The sequence below is a fragment of the Orycteropus afer genome, unplaced genomic scaffold (genome assembly GCF_000298275.1).
Source record: "Orycteropus afer afer isolate SDZICR_OR568_19922 unplaced genomic scaffold, OryAfe1.0 scaffold00019, whole genome shotgun sequence".
NCBI classification, from domain to species: domain Eukaryota; kingdom Metazoa; phylum Chordata; class Mammalia; order Tubulidentata; family Orycteropodidae; genus Orycteropus; species Orycteropus afer.
Genome location: NW_006921606.1, coordinates 16,512,323 through 16,536,064, shown reverse-complemented (window position 1 = coordinate 16,536,064; position 23,742 = coordinate 16,512,323). Strand labels below are relative to the sequence as shown.

General features: G+C 38.7%; 1 protein-coding gene across 1 annotated transcript in view; it reads left to right on the top strand.

Annotated features, from left to right (window-relative positions):
* Positions 1-23,742, top strand: part of MCTP2 (multiple C2 and transmembrane domain containing 2) — a 304,647-nt gene that overhangs the window by 72,558 nt on the left and 208,347 nt on the right. Inside the window, 2 exon segments of the mRNA XM_042783576.1 lie at positions 14,606-14,770; positions 16,868-16,998. Coding sequence (XP_042639510.1) covers positions 14,606-14,770; positions 16,868-16,998 — 296 coding nt within the window.

Sequence of the window (23,742 nt, the reverse complement as noted above, 5' to 3'; positions counted from 1 at the left end):
GAATAATGTAATAACTTCTATTTTAACTTATGAAAATGATCACATGGGAAATATATATACACTGTGATTAAACTGGTATAAAAGGCATTGAAATACCCTGGTCAACCTATCTCTTGGTATTATTAAAATCTATGCTTCTCTTTGGGGATTTCCATATTATATTTTTGAAAAATTATCTATCAGAAATTTGACATAAAGATTATTTAGCTCTAAGTATCCTAAATTTCACCAGTCTATTAAATTTTGGTCATGTTGTAAGAAGGGACCATTCCCTGGAGAAGGATGTCATGCTTGGTAGGGTGGAGGGTCGACGAAGGAGGGGGAGGCCTTCAAGGAGATGGATTGATACGGTGGCTGCGATGATGGGCTCAAGTATAGCAGGGAATGTGGGGCTGGCACGGGATCGGGCAGTGTTTCGTTCTGCTGTGCATGGGGTCGCTATGAGTCGGAAACGCCTCGACGGCACTTAACAACAAAAACAACAAATTAAATTACCTGAAAAGTATCATTGACTTTTTCATCTCAAACTTATTCTCATAATAATATAACTTTATTTTGATCATTGCTTCTAAACCCTGTACATATATAAATGGCATCATCCTAGGGCTTTCTTAATAGCAGAACCTTTGTGGACTCTTCTTCTAAGCTGCTTCCTTACTATTTGGCTTTATATTTTAATACAAAATACATAGAGCTTGCATTTAAAAATAGGCTTAGGTTTCAAACCAAAGCCAGTGTTTGTATTCTGATGAGCATTCTTAAGTGAGAATTGAGATTCTGATTTAATAGGGCTGGGATAATATATAGTTGTTATATGTAATCTTCCATTGGAATAGATGTATTTTCCATTTCTCAGTTTAACACTTAGAGAGAGAGAAAATCAACAGTAGTATCTTCTAAGGAAACTTGGTGGTATAGGGTTAAGTGCTTGGCTGTTAACCAAAAGGTCAGCAGTTCAAATCCACCAGCACTCCATGGGAAGATGTGGTAGTCTGCTTCTGTAAAGATTAAAGCCTTGGAAATCCTATGGGACTATTCAACTCTGTTCTATAGGGTTGCCATGAGTTGCTAAGAGTCGGTAAAGATTAAAGTCTTGAAACCCCTATGTTGTTGTTGTTGTTGTTATGTGCTCTCAAGTTGGACCCAACTCACAGAGACCCCTCCTTGGGTTTCTGAGGGAGTATCACTACAGAAGTAGATTGCCCAACCTTCCTTCCAAGGAGTGGCTGGTGGGTTTGAACTGCTGGCCTTCTGGTCAGCAGTCTTTTTGCTTTATGGTTGCTGAGTCAGAATCCACTAGAAGCAATGCGTTTTTTTTTTTTTTTTTTTTTTTTTTTGGTCTCCTCTTATGTCAAATAGTCTAATGGGAAATTTTTTTTTAAAAAAGAAACATTAAATATAGAATTGACAAGTTGCTGATTGTACCCAGAAACTTTGTATGTGCATGCACATGCTTATATGCATACATGTATGCACACATGCCCATGCACACTCTTGCACACACATTATCTAATGTGGTTGGGTCTAAATAGGTTCTATAGCTTACTACAGTATCCTCTGCCATGATTTCTTTTACCTTAGATGGATTTACACTGAGATAAAAATATAATCTAACATAGCTTCTATTTCCCCCCGTTATTTTATGCATTTATATATCAGTTACAAAGGCAGATTACCCAATAAACAAGTTAAGTGTGGATTTACTTGTGCTTACTTACTAATCTGTGGTTAACAGTTTCACATCATGTGATAAAAACCATATGAACTGTTCACTACAGATTAGTAAATAGGCATAAGTAAACCCATGCTTAATTTACTTAGTGGGTACTCTGTTCCTGTCAGGAATTGTAAATTTGCAAAGAGGCTTTGGTTCTATAGGATTGTGGTGTGGGTTTGAGAGGAGACAGATGCCAGCCACACCTATAAGCAGGATCTTTGACGTGGTGAAGAAGCGTGAATTTGTTCACTATAGATTAGAAAGTAAGCACAAGTGAGTCCGTGCTTACCTTGTTTATTGGGTAATCTGACTCTGTTTGGTTATCTAAGTAAGAGACATGACCTATACAAGTGTAACATTTTTTTCTTCAGAATAAAACATTTTGACCTGTGTGTCAATTCCTGGACTGTTTGGCTTCATCTACTTTTCTTTCTCTTCCTCTCTGTTAGGGCAGAGGATGAACTCTGCCGGCCACATCTGACTGCTCTGCCTCCTCTTTTTGCCTTTGTAAAACCAAAAAACCAAACTCATTGCCGTCAAGTCGATTCAAGTCATAGAAACCCCTCCTCGGGTTTCCAAGGCAGTATTTCTACGGAAGTAGATTGCCCAATCTTCCTTCCAAGGAGTGGCCAGTTGGTTTGAACCTCCAGTTTTCTGGTTAGCAGTCAGATGCCTTAGACACTACACCACTAGAGCTCCCTCTGCCTTTCTAGTCCAAATCAAATACCAGTCACAATTATATCACTGACTCATTGAACCTCATGCTTTTCAGAGTAGAATTGTTCCCCATAGGGTGTTCAGTCTTTGTACCCTTTCAGAAATATATCACCAGGCTTTTCTTCTTTGGATGAATTTGAGTACTTAACTGTTTGAGCCACTCAGAGACTCGAGCCCCGGGGTCAGCAAATGTTGGTTTGAGGGCAAAATACATCCCTAAATCTGTTCCTGTAAATGAAGTTTATTTTTAGCATACTTTTTGTAAGTATTCTCTATAGCTGACAATAGCAGAGTTGAATGGTGACAGCACAAACCTTATGGGTCACAGAGCCTAAAATGCCAAGTATTTCGTCCTTTGCAGAAAAAAGTTGCCAACCTTTGCTGTAGCCAATGGGTGTTAGAAGCTTCTTACCATCACCAAGAAGCTTTTTACCATCAATAACCTTTAGGCTTCTTCAGTATTCTCTGTTTAGCTTCTCAATGCTTCTGTCACATCTGAAACCTGTTTTCTGCATCCTATGTTTTCAATACCTGGAGGGATTATTTTCCCCCCACTGGATTCTGGAGAGAGCCAAAGTGCACCCTTGATTATAGCCTACCTGAATTTAGAGACCATCTGAATAATAGATTTGAGACATTAAATACCAATGACCAAAGACCAGATGAGTTGTTTCATGATGTTCTTGATGTCATCAAAGAAGAGAGCAAAAGGTCGTTAAAATGACAGAAAGGAAGAAAAGACCCAAATGGATGTCAGGAGAAACATTGAAAGTTGCTCTTGAATGGAGAGTAGCAAAAGGACATGGAAGAAATGATGAAATGAAATAGCTGAACCAAAGATTTCAAAGGGAGACTTGAGAAGACAAAATAAAGTATTATAATGAAATGTGAAAGGACCTGGAATTAGGAAACCAAAAGAGAATAACATGTTTGGCATTTCTAAAACTGAAAGAACTGAAGAAAAACGTCAAGTCTTGAGTTGCCATATTGATGGATTCTATGGGGCAAAATATTGAATGATACAGGAAGCCTCAACAGAAGGTGGAAGAAATACACCGAATCACTGTGCCAAAAAAAATTGGTCAACATTCAGCCGTTTCAGGAGGTAGTGTATGATTGAGAACCAATGGCATTGAAGGAAGAAGTTCAGGCTGCACTGAAAGAACTAGCAAAAAACAAGGCTCCCTGTTTTCCTTACTTTGTGCCGCTCTAACAGAAATACCACAGGTGAAATATCTTTCACAAACAGAGGTTTATTCTCTTACAGTTTTGAAGGCTAGAAATCCTAGTTCAAAGTGCCAGGCTCTAGGGGCTGGGTGATAGCCCCTCGACCTTGGCTTCAGCTCTGCCTCTTCCTCCTGGTCCTCTGAAGCTGGAGGCTTTTCTTCACTCAGGCAGCTGCTAGGGCTGACAAGCTCAAGGTTGACAAATGAAATGGCACAGTCCTGATAGTGCCAAACCACATGGCAGGCCATTGATTCAGGTCCTGAAAAAGTCCCAAGATCAGCAGGACAACATAGCAGGCTGCTGAACAATGACTTGGCTACATCCAGGGTTCAAGCATGCCATATGCTGGAGATCTTCCTCAAAGTTGCTTTTTATATACTAAAAGCAGCCCACATCCATAAAGCAGCTACTCAGCTACTCCAGTAGATTCCACCATGGAGTTAATTACCAATCTCACCATGGGGAATAACTACTTCCAGCTGCCCAGCCACTCAACCAGGCCCAGCCAAGTTGACATACAACCTTAACTACCACACTCCAGGAATTGATGGAATACCATTGAGATGTTTCAACAAACGGATGCAGTGCTGGAGGTGCTTACTCATTCATGCTGGGACATTTGGAAGACAGCTACCTGGCCAACCTACTGGAAGAGGTCCATGTTTGTGCACATTCCAAAGAAAAATGGTCCCACAGAATGTGGAAATTATTGAACAATATCAATAATATCATATCCAAGTAAAATTTTGCTGAAGAAAATTCAAAAATGGTTGCAGCAATATACCGCTAGGGAACTTCCAGAAATTCAGCCTTGATTCAGAAGAGGATATCATTGCTCCTGTCAGATGAATCTTGGTTGAAAGCAAAGAATACCATAAAGATGTTTACTTGTGTTTATTGACTATGCAAAGGCATTTGACTATCTGGATCATAACAAATAATAATGCTGTGAAGAATGGGAATTCTGAACAATTAATTGTGCTCATGAGGAAACTGTACATAGACCTAGAGGCTGTTGTTCGAACAGAACAAGGGGATACTACATGGTGTGTGTGTGTAAGGGTTATATCCTTTCACCATACTTATTCAATCTGTATGCTGAGCAAATAATCTGAGAAGCTGGATTATATGATGAAGAAAATGGCATCAGGAAGACTCATTAATAGCCTGTGATATGCAGATGATGCAACCTTGCTTGTTACTGGTGAAGCATTTACTGGTGAAGATCAAAAACTACAGTCATCAGTATGGATTATACCTCAACATGAAGAAAACAAAAATCCTCACTAGACAAGAAGCAACATCATGATAAATAGAGAAAAGATTGAAGTTGTCAGAGATTTAATTTTACATGGATTCACAATCAACACTCATGGAAGCAGCAGTCAAGAAATTGGAAGTTGTATTGTACTTGGGAAAATCTGCTGCAAAAGATCTCTTTAAAAATGTTTAAGAGCAAAGATGTCACTCTGAAGACTTAGGTGTGACTAACCCAAGCTATGGTATTTTCAATCACCTCATATGCATGTGAAAGGGGCAGAATGAATAAGGAAGACTAAAGAAGAATGCCTTTGAATTGTGCTGTTGGTGAAGAACACTGAAAATACCATGGACTACCAGAAGAAAAAACAAATGTATCCTGGAAGAAGTGCAGCCAAAATGCTCCTTAGAAGTAAGAATGAGCCTACTTTGGTCATGCCTCCAGTCCCTGGAGAAGGATATACTTGGCCAAGTAGAGGGTCAGTGAAAAAAGGGAATACTCTCAATGAGATGAACTGACACAGTGGCTGCAATGATGGACTCAAGAATAGCAAGAACTGGGCGGATAGTGCAGGACCAGACACAGTTTCATTCTCTTGTACATTGGTTCACTATGAGTTGGAGTCAACTTGACGGCACCTAATGACAACAACATCAAAATTGGACTCTGATCCAAAATATGGGGACTAAGCCCTTCCTTTTGGCTTTATAAGCACTTTGTACAATGCATTACTTTGTAAGAATGTTGAATCACACATGATGAAATTTCCTCTCATCTCTAAGCTATGCTATTGTTTCCTTTCTCCTTTTCTGTTTTCTCTTTTGTTTTGCTCTGCCTTTCCCTCTTTTTCTTCCTCTTTACAGTCTTGGACTTATTGTAGGCAACAAACTTTTCAGAACAGTGAAGTGTAAGAAATGTTTGGCTTAGGAAAATTGTTTCATTGGTTTAAAAAATGGTACACCTGTTAGCCAAATGATAGGATTAGTGGTGGTTTCATTACCATTTTTTCAGTTCACTGAAAGAATTGGTCAAATTGGCTACAGGGTAGGTCATGAACTCCCAGAACTGTCCCATTGCATGGACCAGCGGCCCTCTTTCTGACTGTTTTTCCATGTTGGCTTTTTCTTAATTGCAGTCAAATGCTCATCCATAGTTAACACCTTTTACCTCAGTACTGACCTCAGATCATTGTCTCACTGTAGCCCCCTTTGTCAGGGAGCTGGGTGGAACTTGTGACCGTTTTTGGAACATGCTCTCCTGATGTGAGGCATGAGTACCTCCTGTCAGTTCTAACTCCTCCTCTGGCCTCCTGTCTCTGGGGTGGCTTACTATGGTCCAGCTGCCTGGCCAGATGAGTGGGATCTGAGAATTCTTGGCAGATTATTGTGGTTTCGCATTTGTCTTTGACTCAGTCATATGGATTAGCAATATTAATTTTGCTTCTATGCACTGTGGCAAGATGGGTTCATTTAAGGCTCTTTGCAAATTTATGCATTTTGCAGACAGCTCATTTGGAGGTGTGCTACTTTTGCTAAAGGCTTGAACACTCTGGTGATTTGAAACATGATTTTTAACATTTTTAGCTCCATAGCAGGTATCTTGCCTCAAGGTAGGTTTTATGTAGGAGAACTTAAATTGAAGGAGGACAATCAAAGAATTTGGAGAGGAGTTCCTTCCTTCCTTCCTTCCTTCCTTTCTTTCTTTCTTCCTTCCCTTTCCTTCTTTCTACCTGCCTCCCTCCCTCCCTACTTCCCTTCCTTCCCTCTTTCTGTCCACCAAACCCTTATCCACCCACTAACCAACCCATGCATCCATCTAGCTATCTATTTATAATGAGCTTCTCTATAATGAATCAGAACTCAGGTGAGAATTAGAAGAGTTTTAATGTTCATTTTTTTTTTCTTCCCCAGTTATACAGTTTTGGAATGAGAATGAGCTACTCACATGGAATGTATGGTTCTCCTACCATCCAGAAAAACACCCATTCTCACTGTACTTCTTTCTCTAATTGAGCTCACCTCCCTTATTTATGAGTAGTCCCTGGCAGCAGTATATGGAAAAGCCTTTTAAAAGAAAAACTGTTGTCTGATTGGTGAACTAAACTCAAGATATTGCAATGGAACATAGATCAATAGTCTTTCCCTCTTAATGGGCTGCTGTTACTTTTTCATGTATTTTGGTCTTTTTTATGTCCACACATTCTTAATTGCAGTCAAATGCTCATCCATAGTTAACACCTTTTACCTTTTTATTTTCTTGGTTAAACTGAAATGATTGAAGAATTGTGAATTTAGAAACCTATTAGAATTCTCAAAGCTCCTATTTGCTACTGACTAGAAGGACTTCTGGTGGTGTAGTGCCTAAGGCACTTAACTGCTAACCAGAAGGCTGGAAGTTCAAACCCACCAGCCACTCCCCGGAAGGAAGACTGGGCAATCTACTTCCATAGAGATACCTCCTCGGAAACCTAAGGAGGGGTGGCTATGAGTCGGGTCGACTCGCTGGCAGTGTGTTTGTTTTTTCTGGTTTAGAAGGACCAAGTCATTGAAGTCCTAATTTTTCTTCAAATCTTCCATCCTTTCAGAGAGATTAGAATCAATTTTGTCCCAAATCCTCTCATTAAGCACCTAGTATTATGGTAGGGGAGCTCTGGTGGCATAGTCCCTAAGGCATTTGACTGCTAACCAGAAGGGTGGAAGTTCAAACCCACGAGCCACTCCTTGGAAGGAAAATTGGACAATCTATTTCCATAGTAATACTACCTCAGAAACTCAAGGAGGGGTCACTATGAGTCAAATCCAACTCAACGGCAGTGAGTTTGTTTTTTGGTTTTGCTAACCAAGAGGTTGGCAGTTTGAACTCACCTGCCACTTGATGGTTTCCATAAAGATTTACTGCCTTGGAAGCTCTAAGGGACAATTCTACTTTGTCCTATAGGTTTGCTATGAGTTGGAATTGACTTGACAGCAATGGGTATGGGTACCATCCTTGGAATGCAAAAATGATTTATACTCAGCCATTGTAATGAGTGATCTAATAGAAGAGATGAGAAGTGGAGAGACTGGGTATTCAGAAGATGTGGTGAGATCCTTACCTTGGCCTTGAAGGCAGGTGGGTGGGCTGGATGGAGGTGTCAGAGGGCCTTTCAGAGAAAGAAGACTGAAGTGAGTCTTACCACATAAGAAGGAAGAAATGATGACTTAAGACATGGCAGTATAAATCACCTGAGATGTGGGAGAATCTCCTAACTATTGGCATAGGGCAGTGGTTTTCAAAGTAGAGCCCTTGGGCCAGCAGCATCAATAAAACCTGGAACTTATTAGAGGTACAAATTCTCAAATCAGAAGCATCTCAAACAAGAAACTCTATAAGTAGGGCCCAGAAATATCTTAAAAAGCCCACTAAGTGATCTGATGGTCATCCAAGTTTGAGAACCACTGGTATGAACTAAAGGAGCTCTGGTGGCACAGTGCCTAAGGCATTTGACTGCTAACCAGAAGGCTGGAAGTTCAAACCACGAGGCACTCCATGGAAGGAAGATAGGGTGATCTACTTTCATAAAGGTTTATTGCCTTGGAAACCCAATGGGGGAACAGAGTCAATGGCAGTGAAGTTTAGTTTTGGTATGAACTAGAGAATGAAGTGGGGTGCTGGGAAATATAGGAGGCAAAGCTGGAGATGTAAGGAAAGGCAGAGTTATAAGTAAACATGTAACTGGGGCTACTAACTCTTAGATGTTGAGAGCAGGACTGAATTGGAGTGAGGTTAAGTGAGGTGCCGAGGCTGCAGAAGGTAAGGGGGTACTCACATAGGTGCCGAACCAGCAACGCATGAGCCTGATAGTGAATGCTTCCTTACATTTTCACCCCGGGTGTCTCGCTTTCATGCCCTGGACCTGGTCCAGGAGTGCCAACAGTGTAGTAACCACTTGGCTGCTTTCTGAAAAATTGGAGGTTCAAATCCACTTAGAGGTGCCTTGGAAAAAAAGGCCTGTGATCTACTGCCAAAAAACCAGCCACTTGAAAACCCTTCCGAGCACAGTTCCACTCTGCCACACAGAGTCTCCATGAGTTGGAGTTGACTTGAAGGCAACTAGTATAATCCCAGCCCTGGATGAAATGCTTTTGAAGTGTTTTATGTGAAAGGGTGACATGGAGAGATGGAATCTAGAAGTGAAGGCCAGCAGCATAGCAGAGACAAGTGAATCAAAACACACTGGATGATAAATATTATAGCATATGAGCTCAGCATTTTACTCTGAGCTTCCTAGAGGCCAGAGCAAAACAAAAACAAAAAAAAACACAACTTGTTGAAACACATGATTCTCATATTTCGTTAGAAAGATACAGAAGCAAATCTTTTTCTGATCCTAAACTCTGAGAGCCACTGGGGATTTATAGTTTTTATCTATTTTTTATCTTTCCTTAATATACTTTCTATTTATAAGGACAATAATTGAGTGATGATAGTTAAAAATCACTTAAAATATTAAATTCAATATAAAACTTTTAGAGCTAATGTCTTTGTACACAGAGATTATTCAAATCCATATGATTGTGATATATTTTCATCCACAAATATAAATCTCATCTTTCATGTACATATACCATGTGGGGAATTTAGAAGGTTTTCTTTATATCCTAATGCAAGGCTCTGTGTGTAGTTCTAGGCGAATTTATACCCACAGACCCGTCAGATGATATAAAGGAGTTGCTGAGTAGTGTGGTTTCAGGGAGCCTGTCCCCTGGATGTGTGGATCTTCTCATGCAATACCATAAAAGCTGTTGACAAGGGCCATTGTTTTGCATGTTGAAAAAGCTTGAAAGGAATATTTTGGTAAAAACCTTCTTAGACTGAATGTTCATCCTTAGCTTTTCAAAGCAGTAGTCATGGTTAGAATCTTGCTTTTCTATTCATCTTTTTAAGAAAAAGTTAATTTGTCTCATGGATTTGTTTCCATTGAATGTCTAATTTATCATTGTGGCTTAAGACAAATAACTGAGGAGTGTCAAAATAGGATGCATTAACAACATTGGAACAATGATATTTTGATGTTTTAGTAATTTAGATGATATAGAATGTACTTGTACAGTACTTGGCACTTAGTAAGTGCCAATACCTTTCTTTACCTCTATACCCTTACCCCCCTTTTTTTTGTACCCAAGAGAGTGCTTTGGATAATTACATAATTACATTGGAGTTTTGGTCAGCATGGAATTCCTGAGGGGTACACATGATTAATACACTCAGCTGCTTTCCAAAAGGTTGGTGGTTCAAGTTTACTCAGAGGTGCCTGGGAAGAAAAGCCTGGCAGTCTACTTTCAAGAAATCATCCATTGAGAACCTTATAGAACATAGTTCTACTCTGACACACATAAGGTTACCATGAGTCAGAATTGACTTGACAACAACTTTTTTTTAATTTTAATTAGTCAAGTTTTTTTTTTTTTTTTTTTGGTCATTTCTGAATGGTGACATAGCTGAATGTAATGTTGTTTATGATGGCTGCAGGCCCCAGCACTGAAGATTGTGTGCCCTCCTCTCAGGTGCTTCCTTTACTCCTGACCTCCCTGCCACTGCTCCTGGCTCAGGACAGACTGGAGGTACTGAGCTGAAATGTTATCATTTCATTCATCATTTCAAATCATCCCTGGGTTTCTCTTTCAGCCATGCCAAGGAAAAGAGGCACTGAATCCATATCAGCATCTTCTCAGCATGCTTCTTGTCCATAATCCTCAGATAATTAATGTGCCCAAGTTGTAGTACATTTTATGTGTCCCAGGAATGATGGTTGATTCACTTCATTGAGAGTATTACTAGATTTAAACTTCTGAAGATTGTGTACCTTTTTGAAGCATGCTAAATCTCTTCTATAAGGAGCCCTGGCAGTGCAATGATTAAGCATTTGTCTGTTAACTGAGAGGTTGGTGGTTTGAACTCACCCAATCACTCAATGGAGAAATGCCTGGCAGTCTGCTCCTGTGAAGATTATACCCTAGGAAACTGTGTGAGGCAGTTGCACTCTTTTGCATGGTGTTGCTGCACCCTGAAGATCAACTTGATGGTACCACCACCACCACCAAAGCTTGTCTGTTTGTATCTTCTGCTTCATTCCTTTTTTGCTCGTTTGTGGAATTGTCAGAACCGAGGAATAAATTAATGGTTTTGTTTTTATTTTTATTTTTATTTTATTTATTTATTTATTTATTTATTTATTTATTTTTATTTTTATGAAAGTGAGTATGAAAGTTTCTAAGTCAAACACCACACCTTGTGTTCACTATTAGTAAGTAATGTGCATGTGCACCAGACCAAAATTGCTTGTTCTGTATAGAAGAATGGGTGTGAATTTGGTGGTGTGGGGGCTTGAGGACAAGAGAGAATATGAATGAATCCACATAGAAATAGTCAAAGATTCTGATCCTCTGGAAAGAAGGAGAAAAATGACAAATTGTCATGTACTATATTTTACCTGTTATGTCTGCTGAGAAATTAGGGTCAGGACCCAGAAGCTTTGCATTCTCTCATAGTGTTTGTTTCAGTTCAGGTGGGGTGGGCTTCCACTTTGATGGGTCATTTCCGTCTCTCTTTTCACATTCCAAGTTACATTAAGATGACAAACTTCACTTATAGGCTACGGCACAGACCTGAAAACATGAGCTATTCAGCTCAATGAGTGAGTGCCGATGAGAGGATTTATTGTAGGGAGAAAGGAAGTGTTTGAAGAGAGCACAAAAGATTTTGAGAGCCCAACTCTGCAACAGAGCTCACACATCATTGTCCAGACCCTGCCCCCAACCACAGACTGCTTGTTCATAAGCCTCATTATAAGCCTCAAGGGTAGAAGCAAAATGTTAGAGTAATTAAGAAACTTCTTTAATACATACACACACACAATTCACAACACACACACAACAGAGAATATGGTGCTCACTGATGAAACTTTATTTTGGAGATAACCTTATAGTGTATTTTACAGAGACATTTAGGGTAAAATAAATAGAATAAAGGTCTTGTGTTCTTTTCTGTCTATGGTCTGTGCAATAAATACTTCTCCTACCCTGTGTTTAGTAGGGGGGAAAGAAATCTTGGACGACAGAGAGCAAGCCCATCACATCAAACATGACTGCGTTAAATACTAAAATGTTCAAAGTCCGACTGAGATAGATAAAGGCTTTGATGGAAAGTGGATATTTCCCAGGGACATTACAAGCAATAATCCAGATGTCATGGTGTAATGCAACTAGTGTCCGTGGATAGATCAGGAGCTCCAGCCAAGCCGCGCCTGATGTAGGCCTCTGCCTGCCCTCCCATGCTGTTCTGCCATATGGAACCCATCTCTAGGCCCCCTTAATAACCAGCTTTGGATTCCATTTTCACAGAGCTCATAGAGCTAAGTGGGGCTGTTTTATGGACAAGTTAGATAGAAGCCTTTCCAAGATAAACATCCAATTTGAAATTAGGACATACCAAGCCGCAAAATTATTTTAGAGCATATTTCATGGAAGCACTGCCATTTTTCTTAGGCAGTTGCCTGACTGTAGGATGCCCTTTGATCCCTTGTGGACATTACTCCCTTTTTCATAAAAAAGATTTTGAAATAGTTGCAGTGTTTAGGGAGGAATATATCTGTCGGAACTTTGAAGCATAGCCATGGGATAGGTCATGTTTTAGCTTTTTGGTCTGCAAGTCAAACTTTAAGAAGAACATAAAAAAAAAGGGGGGGGGAGGGAAGAAACGCAGCAGGAGATATGAATCAAAATCTAATTTTCTTTTTAAAGATAGGAGTTTTCAGCCTATGCACCTAATAAGCTCTATAAGGTTTTAAACATTTCTACATCTCTAAATACATATAGGCATATACGTGTAAATACATGTGTGTGTGTATGTTTGCTGAAGGTTTGTGTTGTTTTTAATAAAAATGAAATCTCCTATTTTTAACTATCTCATAAACCTTCATTATTGAGTATGTCCTGTCCAGAACCCCACTGCAAAGAGGAGTTAGGAAGGAATTGTTCATGTCCACTGTAAAAGAGGCTGTGTTTTTGATTTGTTTATTTTTGTTTCATTAAGTTATTCCCCACCTGCTCTCACTGCTTGGTATTAGCACCTCTGGTACGTCTGTGTGTGTGTGTGTGTGTGTGTACATGTGCATGGATGTGTGTGTGGTTCAAGAGAAAGACAATACAGATACACAGTTTGAGAGTATACATTTCCTTAAATGTATTTTATTTAAGGTTGTTATAAAATTATTAGCAAAACACCTGACATGCCATTGTTGCAAAATTTATCATGAGTGTTAGAGTGATATGTGCTGGATGAGGTAAGCTGGTATATAATTAATATGCTACTGACATGCCATTTGTTGTGATAATTTGTGACAAACTGGTGCCCGAGCAAATTGGTGTCTAAATGATCTCAAAGATATATTGAGCAGATGATAGGAATGAATATATAATAGCATTAGAAATTCATTGCTTTACTATGATACTCAATGCCATTTACGTTCTTCAGCCCACTTATTTGTCCTTCAAATAGAGAAGTCTATGCTTGTGCTACTTCACTTACTGAATGGAGAATGGAAATGAACTCTGCCAACTAAATGCAGCATGCGGACCATGTGAGGATCCTCGTTCAAACTAACTATAAAAAAGGACATTATCGAGACTGTCAGGGAAATTTAAGTAGGGACTGGGTATTTGATGATTTTAAGGAAATTATTGTTGATTTTGTTGAGTGGGATCATGCAGGTTGTTACATAAAATCAAATGTGGGTTTTGCTCCAGAACATTTCAGTAAGAAAAAAAAACAGTGAAGGGATAGAAGAAACATGATTGGCAAAGTGTTGAAACTGGTGAATAATACATAGAGATCTACTATATTCTTCTCTTGACCTGTTAGAAAATTTGCATAGTACAAATTAAAAATAAATAATGTCTATTGTCTTTAGTGAAAACCCTACTCTGAGCTCTGCTGTGCACACGTGGGGTCACCATGAGTTGGAATTGACTTGATGGCAACTAAAAACAGCAGTAATCCTCTTTATAATTTAATAATAGGGGATTTTTGCCTTCTTCTATATTCTGTTTAAAGTGTATGAGTGTGCCTAATGTAATTTAGAATAAGGGGAGAGAAAACCCCAACAAGTTAACAGATAACGAACCCCCTACCTGATTCTAGGCTTTGTGAGAAGCACTTTATACACCACCCCCATCGTGGTGTTGGGCCTTTTAGTAATATAGTAAAGGAGTATAGGGATGTGGAGTCAGATTCAAATGTGAAGGATAAATTCAAAGCCATCATTTCTAAATGCCTGGAGGTATTTTTTCTGCAAAACAATACTTTGTTCTTATATCTGTTTCCCAGAATGCCTTTCTTCCCTTCCTATTATTAAAATAGCCAAAGGCCCAGTTTAAGGATTCTTACCAAATAGTTCATCTCTGTGGGAGGACAGGCCACTGCCAAATAAAAGTGTTGCTTGTATCCATCCTTCACTATATAGTTATAAGCCCACGGCTTGAGCAGTGATTGCAGGTTTGCGAAACCAGTGAAGAATAACATTTTTCACTAGGCAGGGAGTGTTATTTAAATTCAAATATTGAAAGCTGGAATTCCTATGATCCCCAAAATCACACTCAAGAATTAGCAGCGAGTTTATATGTCATCTTTATTTTTTGCCTTAGTCCTCTTTGATACGCAACCTTCGGCTCTCAGAATCCTTGAGAAAGAACCAACTGTGGAACGGGATTATAAGCATAACTTTGTTGGAAGGGAAGAATGTCTCAGGAGGAAGCATGACAGAAATGTTTGTTCAGTTAAAACTGGGAGATCAGAGGTATAAAAGTAAGGTAAGTTCTGTCAATTCTGTCAGGAGAACAATATCTTTAAGAATAAAAGAATCTTAAAAAAAAATGTTTTCCCACTCCAAATTTCACAAAAATTGCAGTAATTTATTTTTAACCTTCCTAACTAGGAATGTCTCAGAAAACAAAATAATTATATACATATAGTCATTTAATGTGAAAACTGGTTTTGATTTCTTAGTAGAATTTAACACAGTCACTCAAGAGTTCAGAAAAGATTATTAAATAATACATTTAAACTTTGTAAAAAATGTAAACTATGTTTCATAAAATGTAGGAAAAGAATAAATAAATGTTTTCAAAATCCTACAAAAATAAAATAATATAATACATTATATTTGGATTAAGATATTTGAGATAACTAAAAATATTTTCAAAATTATATACCCTTTGGTTTCTCTTACTTGCTTGTAGTAACATTAAAAAATAGATATATAGTGCTGCTGGTTTTCACTGTGTATATGGGTGTGTTTTTTAAATAAATTATCTAAAGTTTGAAACGTGATTTATTTTGAATAAAACTAATGTCATTTTTAACTCTCTTTAAAAATTATTTGTCTGACTCTGCCAATCCAAATTCCATTTAATTTTTAATCTTAGTAATTTGATGTGGGTTTTATTTCTAAAACCCTAGTCTCTATACCTTGGTAATTAATTAGTTTTACATGACTATCAGACAGGAATATCTCTTATGTTTTATGGATTGAGGGAGCTAGAGTAAGTCACTTGCCAAAAACTACTTAGAAAACAAAATCAATGGAAGATTTGAAAATAGACCAGAGGATATTTGCAGTTTGGGTTTTGTAGACTAGAGGACATAACAGATGCACACGTTAGAAAGTGATTTAGGGAGGCAAGAGGTCTTCTTGGCTGCACAATTTTCAATGTAATATCAAATATTAGACTTCATTTACTCCTGCACAAAAGAATAGAAAATGGAGATGCACAGTCAAAACTAGTTTATAAAAAAATGTGAAAAATATCAGATAATTATTTTAACCAGGTAGTTTTAATCTGTACTGCATAGTAAGTGTATCCAGGGTAACCACATCTCTACACTAAGATTCCAGCCAGGGTCAGGCTAAGGATTTATAGAAAAATTATTCATCTCTAAGTGCAGTTGGCCCTTTGGACTAAGGGGAAGTATAGAATTAGTCAAATATCTGCTGCATTCCTCTTTGGGGAATAATGCATTTAATTTGTGATCTAATAAGGTTCTCTCCTCCCAGTTTTAAATTCTGTGATCTGATATAAAACAGAGCTTATATTATTTTATGCAACGGTGACTACCCCTGAGGTCTCAGGTATCAATGTTTTTCTCATACAGGAGTAGTTGGTGTTAGGATTTAACATTTGATGCTGTGACCTTAGAGACTGATACTCAGTGGCCAACTTTTTTTTCATGTTTTATTCAGAAGTTAAATCTTTGTCAAAATGAAATAAAAATGAGAATTCTGCTAATGAACCAGACACATAAGTAGTTTAAAATAACTCAAAGAACACGGAAATATTTGTGGAGTTTTCAAGCCATTAATGTTAGTTTTCAGTTATGGCTATAGTGGAGTTTCCTAGTTTCCCTCCCACTCTAATAACTGGATTCAGTAGTCTTAAGTTTAAAAATCAGTGATGATGTACATGTTATGGGTTTCTCGTTTAATGTATCTGGCAGATGTTAATTAAGACCTCACACTTCTAATTTATAAAGTTCTTAAGTCAGCACTGAATGGATACGCCAATAAAAATGTTACTTGTATTTGATTAACCAATTAGCGTTATCTTTGGTAAGAAAGAATAATTATAAAATGTCTATTGATACATGGTTTCTTGTGGGATAACAATATTCCTTCTAACTTGGTAGATAAATTCTGAATCTATGGGACAGCTAAAGAGCAGTGATTTTTTATTGTCGATTCTGGAGCATTCGGAAGTCCCTTTCTTTCCAAAAAGGAAAGTTTAAGTTATGAGGGGTGTGGTACATCATCTTGACTTCCCTTATAGTTTTAGAAATGAAATGAATGTGTAGCTGCTGTAGTGATGACTAACGTTTTAAGAAAATAAATATTATAACCGCATGTTTTCTAGACACTGTGTAAGAGTGCAAATCCCCAGTGGCGGGAACAGTTTGACTTTCACTACTTCTCTGACAGGATGGGCATTTTGGACATTGAAGTTTGGGGAAAAGATAGCAAAAAGCATGAGGAACGTCTGGGCACGTGAGTCTGCTCTGCTTTCTTTGTGGTGGATGATGTGCGTGGAGCTTGTCTTTGCATGGGACTGGTTTGGGGCAAATGTCTGTATCTGCGTGTGCTTATAGTAAGACCTGCTATCTTCACCTAAGGAGCCATAAGCAAATAGGCTAGCCAGTCCTAAGTGGGGAACTTTTCTATATTCAATTAATTTTTTAAAATGGATAAATGTCACTTGGTATTGATTAAATCAGGAGAAATTTCTATGTGTCGGGAAATGTTTATGTAAGTTATTGATATACCCTTTAATTTTACTTTCGATGCTTAGTAAGACATCATATAATTTAAGATAAATATTGGACCAGGTGTTCCAAATGAGGGAAACTTTTCAATCAATTTGATGACTTTTGTAGCAAACTGTAATGAAATCTATTGAGACCAAATCTATTTACTTAACTTTGAGGCTCCCATTTTAATTGAGGAACTTACCCATACATACATTAAAAAAACAGTTGCCATTGAGTTGACTTTGACTCATAGTGAACCTATGTGTGTCAGAGTAGAACTGTGCTCCATCGGGTTTTCAATGACTGATGTCTTGGGAGTAGATCACCGGGCCATGGTTCCTCCAGGCAGACTCGAGTCTTCAGCCTTCAGCCTTTAGGAGGGAAGCACGTTAATTGTTGGCACTACGCAGGGATTCACCCATCTATAACTAATAATACTGTAAGTGTTATAGCCACCCTGAGGGGTTGTGGTGAAGAGTACAATTAAATGAGATAGCACATGTTCTGTGGAAATGCTGGGGGAAGCTCGTGCCATCTCTGCTCCTTAGAAAAGCCCTGAGAATTAGTGGCATTATTCTCATTTTATAGATGAGGAAGCATAACTCAAGAGGTTAACGTACAACTTCATCCTGGACCTAAGAGCAGTGAGCGGGAGTCGGGATTCTATTTTCAAAGACCAAATTCTTTCCACCAAATTCTTGCCTTTTGGTTGTGCTATATACATACAATTTGTACACAAATCTTAAATTTAGAACATAAGTGCTTGAAGGGATCTCAACAGCTGCCAGTCTAGTCTTTTTCAAACCTTGTTCTCTGGGACTTGAGTTCAAGAAGATGCCCTGGGATTACCCCTCGAGGAATGTGAGAGCTCCGCAGACAGAGCACCTCCATTTTGCAATCCTTCTGAAGATAGGATATTAGTGCTGATACTTAAAGATTGAAAGCCACTCATCTCATATAATCCTTTCATTTTGCAGACTAGGAAATGCAGAGACATAGGGAAGTGAATTTTTTTTTTCCTGGAGAAAGGAGTTTAGAAGCAGAGATGGATTAGAAGTAGTTCACCTAGTATTTTGTGCAGGTTTTTTTTTTTTTCTATGTAAAATACTTAACATGATGCCTGGCACATAGAGTGTTAGCTGTTCTTGCTCTTATCACGCTGTCCCACTGAGACAGATGGGTGAGGAGTTTGGTACTCTTGAACACTGCCTGGCATGTTGCTGGAAGTTTATCAAATCTGACTCTCATGCACCCAATGCTAGTAACTATCCCCAGTTGTGTGAAAATAGAAAATATGCTCACAGAGACAGACAGAAAAAGAGCACACCCAAATTCCACCACACGTGCCTAAGCACCCCCTGGCTAAGAAACATTGCCTTGTCTGTGCCTTGTCCTCCAAGTGCCATAGCCATAGTCCCTCATTCCTAATTCTGAACTAATCAAATAGGTAACAGTTATTGTTTCATTGGCCATCTCCTAGGCCAGACTTGTGCATTTAACTAGCAAACCAGACCAGACCATTCCAGCTCTTGCAGAAGGTCAAGCATTTCAAGGATATTACCCACTTAGATTACTAGTTCTACCTTGTCACTCCCTATTCCACCCACACAGAGTGACTGAGATGTCTCAAGTACTTCTTGGTACCTCAGACACTTGTCACCTTGTGACATACTTGGACGCTGCCAGCACTGATGGAATGAGGACCAGAAACTTTGTGTTTCCCTGTGGAACAGTGATAAGTTATGTGAAAGCAGAGAACTCTGTGTCCCCAAAACGTTACCTAACAGTAGAATTTCAGCCTCCTGTGATGGATGGCGAAAGTGTTCTTTTAGTAGATGTGAAGACTAATGTCTTTCATTCACGTGTCATTGTGCTGTCATGTTTCCTTTACCTAATAGGAAATGCTTTTCCAAATGAGTGCTTGGTTACCTCACAGAGGACAAATAATAATTTAAGATGTCCCTTTTACTCTCTGTTTTGTCATTTGAGTATTCATTATTATTTTAGCTATTTCCTGTTTGTAGCTTAGAAATATACCTGCACTGCTGGTCATTCTGTCCTTTCTATTCATGGATTCTAGATTTTTTTTTTTTTTTTTTTTGGTATCCTTTTCCTTTTTCCTCTCCTGAGGTGCAAAAGATAACAAAGTTCTCCTTTGGGAGCTGGCTACATGGCATTACCCCTCAGCTAATGTCTAGGTAGGGCAAAACCTACTCTAAAGTATATGCTACTCTCAGACTTAAAGACTGGTCACTTGAAGTGCCACTCACTGTTTCTTATTCAGCAATTACTCTTTATAGTTTTTCAGAGTTTTCCCTTATACTTCCTTTTCTTTGCTGTCATAATTCTAAGTCTTGGTTGTTTTATTTTCCAGTGGCTGGGAAAACATCCTTTTGCATTAGCACGTTCTTAGTGTATATGAAAGGAGCTCTGGTGGTATAGTCGGTAAGGCACTTGGCTGCTAAACAGATAGCAGTTCGAATCCACCAGCTGCTCCATGGAAGAAATATTGAGCAGTCCGCTTTGGTAAAGATTTACAGCCTTGGCAACCCAGTGGGGGTTATTTTGAGTAGGAATTGACTCGATGGCATTGAGTTTGGTTTGCTTTGGTGAGTGTATATGAACTTTAATGTAAATTTTAAGATCTGTATTTTTGGAGAACACCTTGATGATAGTAATTTAAATCTTTATGTAGGCTCCCTAAGGACAGCGTCTTCAGTAAAACTTCCCTTCAAAGACAATCTTATGTGAGGGAAGGGATATCAGCTTCTGAGCCATCCTTGGCTTGCTTGAAACCACACCATTTCTAACAATGTGGCCTTTGGCAGCAAATTTACATGTAGAATCTGGCTGCCCATCTGTAAAGTGGGGTCAGTGCCCAACTTACAGGATCATTGTAACTATCAGAAATCATATCTACTTGATACCTGAGTCTTTCTTAGTACTCAAGTAATAGATAGTATTATTATTACTATTATTGGTTTTGAGATTTTTCTGCATAGCAACCATAAATCCCCAACACAATTTCAGCCACAATTATATAAGTAAACAGAATATAACTAGTAATTCCAAAATATTTTTTGAAAATAGTATCAACATTTTCTGTTTTTTTTGGTAGAGATGATATATGAACATCTTTGAGAATACAGTAGGAAAAACATCCATTGACTGAAGAATTAGACAGCACAAGGTAGCCTGAGTTTTTTCAGTTGTGGAAGACAAGGCTACGGTGGTGTGGTTGGATATGTGAATTGAAATCACACTGGCATTGATGAATTGCTTGTTGTGTAATGGTTAAAACATTACTCTAAGGTCTCCTGAGTCATATAGAGCTTCTTCACTCCTTCTGAGGCTACAGTCCATCCAAAATGTTCAGTGAGTCTCATGTAACTCTTAAGAAGGTTGGGGCCAGTGTCACTGAGGGGCTTGAACAGATCCATTAAGCCCAGAAACATGATGCATGTTAATTCCAGTGTCTCTTCATGAGCAAACAAAACAAAGCAAAAAAAAAAAAAAAACAGAGAGTTTTGGTCTTAAAGTCCACCAATGGTCCAGGGAGAACAAACTTTTAGGTGATGTAAGAAGTAAGGCTAAGTTTCACCTGCTTCAACTTTTAAACAAATGGCAAGAGTATGAAAACACATTGTTTCGCTGTATTGTTGTAGTTGTTAGCTGATGTCCAATTGGCCCTCGACTTAAGGCCACTCCATGCACAGTGGAATGAAACACTGCCAGCTCTGTGCCATCCCCGTGATCTTTGGCCAATAGGAGCAACTGCTGTGATTCATAGGGTTTTTATGAGCAGATTTTCAGAAGTAGATTGCCAGACCTTTCTTCCTACTCCATCTTAGTATGGAAGTTTTGCTGAAACCTATTCAAATGGAAGCCTCCACTGACAGAGGGATGGTGACTATGCATTGGCTGGGAATTAAACCTGGGTTTCCCACGTGGAAGGTGGAAATTCTACCACTGTAGACTGTGCTATTTCAAAATGATCATTTTATTTTTATTTTTATTTTTTTTCCATTTCACTATGACTCTAGAGATTAACTTTCTGTAGAGTATTCCACATTTAATTTTGTCTGGATCTTAAGAATGAGAATCCACAGTCCCACTTGGACTGCCCTGCCTCCAAATTAGTCTTCAGTCCCAGATGGTGCTTTATAAAATGGCTTTGACATTCTACTCCTTTATTAGTGACTTTGAGGCAAGGGAGAGTCTGGGCTGGAGGATTTCTCTGGACAAATTGCTCTCCATGTCGTTGATCTGCTTTTACAGCCAGGCTTGACACATTCACAGTTTTCTTCCTGTTCCCTGCTTCCTTAGCTTCTGAGATTTACAGCTTTTAAAACTCTACCACTCTTCTCTGCCCCCTGCATTTAAGTTAAAAGCTGACCACTCTGTAATATAAAACGTAGAATTATGGTAATGAATAAGAGGTTAAAAGCTATCATGACAAGTAAAACTTGAGCAGGTTTGGCTGACTGATATGGTAGAATTATGGGTTGAATTAAAACATTAAAATGCAGTGGGATTAATGGAGAAAGAAGAGAACAGGAGGTCAGAAACAATGCTAAATCAGCATGTGAACTGCCTGTGGGCCAGAGAGAATGGCTTTAATATATATCCATGGCAGAAAAAAAAAAAAAAATGTAATAGAGTCCCTGTTTTTGTCAGGTAAGAACAACCATGGAATTTTCAATCCAGGAGGCACCAAGTAAATACGTTTATTTCAATACATTTTTTTACATAGGGGATTGTAAGAAAGGTCTGGCAGTCTTTTGAAAGGATGGGTGAGGTAACAGTGCCTGGATGGAGACTGGAAAAGATTAGTTGGCTGACAGAAAGTACAGACTCTATAATTTAGCATGTTTTTTGTTTATTTGTACTTGGAGTATTATAATATTTTCATTATGCTAATGACATTCACTTGTTGTTCATTCATTTTCTTCCAACTATCTGGGTGGTGCAAATGGTTAATGCACTTAGCTGCTAATAGGAAAATTGGACGTTCGATTCCACCCAGAGTCACCTTGAAGAAAGGCCTGGTGATCTACTTGTCAAATGTCAACCATTGAAAACCCTATGGAATGCAGTGCTAATCTGACACACATGGGGTCACCTTGAATCAGAAGTAGACTAGTTTACGTTTATTTTTTTCATTTTGTTCAACACATACTCATTCACTGTAGTCGAGTCACATCCAACTCATACTAACCCCTCCTTGGATTTCTGAGGCAGTATCACTACGGAAGTAGATCTCCCAACCTTCCTTAAGGGGAGTGGCTGGTGGCTTTAAATCACCAGGCTTCTGGTTGGCAGTCAAATGCCTTAGGCACTACACCACCACATAGAGATCATACTATGTCTTAGGCATCCTGCAAAGTACTGAGATTCAGTGTAATATGGCACGGATGTGGCTCCCATCCTGGGGCACTAATAGTGTTTGGGCCACTAAAAGTAAGCTAGCATGTAGCAACAAACAGTACCAAGAGGTGAAGGTTATAGATGATGTCACTATGGGAGGCAGTCTGGTCTTCAAGGCAGTAAGACAGCTTCCTACAAAGATAGTCCTCTATGCTGAGACCTGGCAGATGAGCTGCAGTTAGCCAGACAAGGTAACCGGAGAGAGAGTTTTCCGGGAAGATAGCACAACATGAGCAAAAGCCTAGAGGCAAAGGAGAGCTTGCTTCTGAGCAGCTGAAAGGAGTGGGAAAGGTGAGTGTTGTCTGGAGGTGAAGCTAGAGAGACTGCTAGGGGTGAAGTCACATAGCCCCTAGCTTCCATCTCATGCAAATGAACAAATCACAGCTCCTCTTTACGCATAAACACCAACCTGGTTATTTTTATTTGCATACTATGAATCTTGTTATCACAGTGGTGCTCCTCTTAAATGAATATGTCAAGATCCGACATTAGAATGGAAATTTCTTGATCACCCGTGTCCATGTGTAGCACCTTCTGAATGATTGTCAGAACACAGCGCCTTCCCTTAGCATCTAAAGTCACATATGTGTCAAGGGACTAGATCTACTTTGCTAATACTTTTACCATGTACCCTTTACATGTGCTCTGAGTGTGTTTTTCACTTTGTTTCTATCAGAAGAGCAATATTTTACGTTTTATTGCTTTATCAGTTTTTAGTATTTATTAACAAATAGAATATTGGATATATTGGCCAGCACATCTTGGGCTATGGTGAGTTGAAAGTTATTTTAAAAAAAATATTCTTACATTAATATCTCTGATACATTTATAAATGTGTTAGTATTTTCACCAACAAAATTTGTAGATTTTTCTCCTTTTATTTATTCATTTTTTAGTACTTCCATTGATGTAATTCACCCCAGCTAAATTATTAGCATTTCTATATATCAGACAGGGAGCTCTGGTAGCATGCCTAAGGCACTTGACTGCTAACCAGAAGGCTGGTGGTTCAAACCCACCAGCCACTCCTCGGAAGGAAGATGGGACAATCTACTTC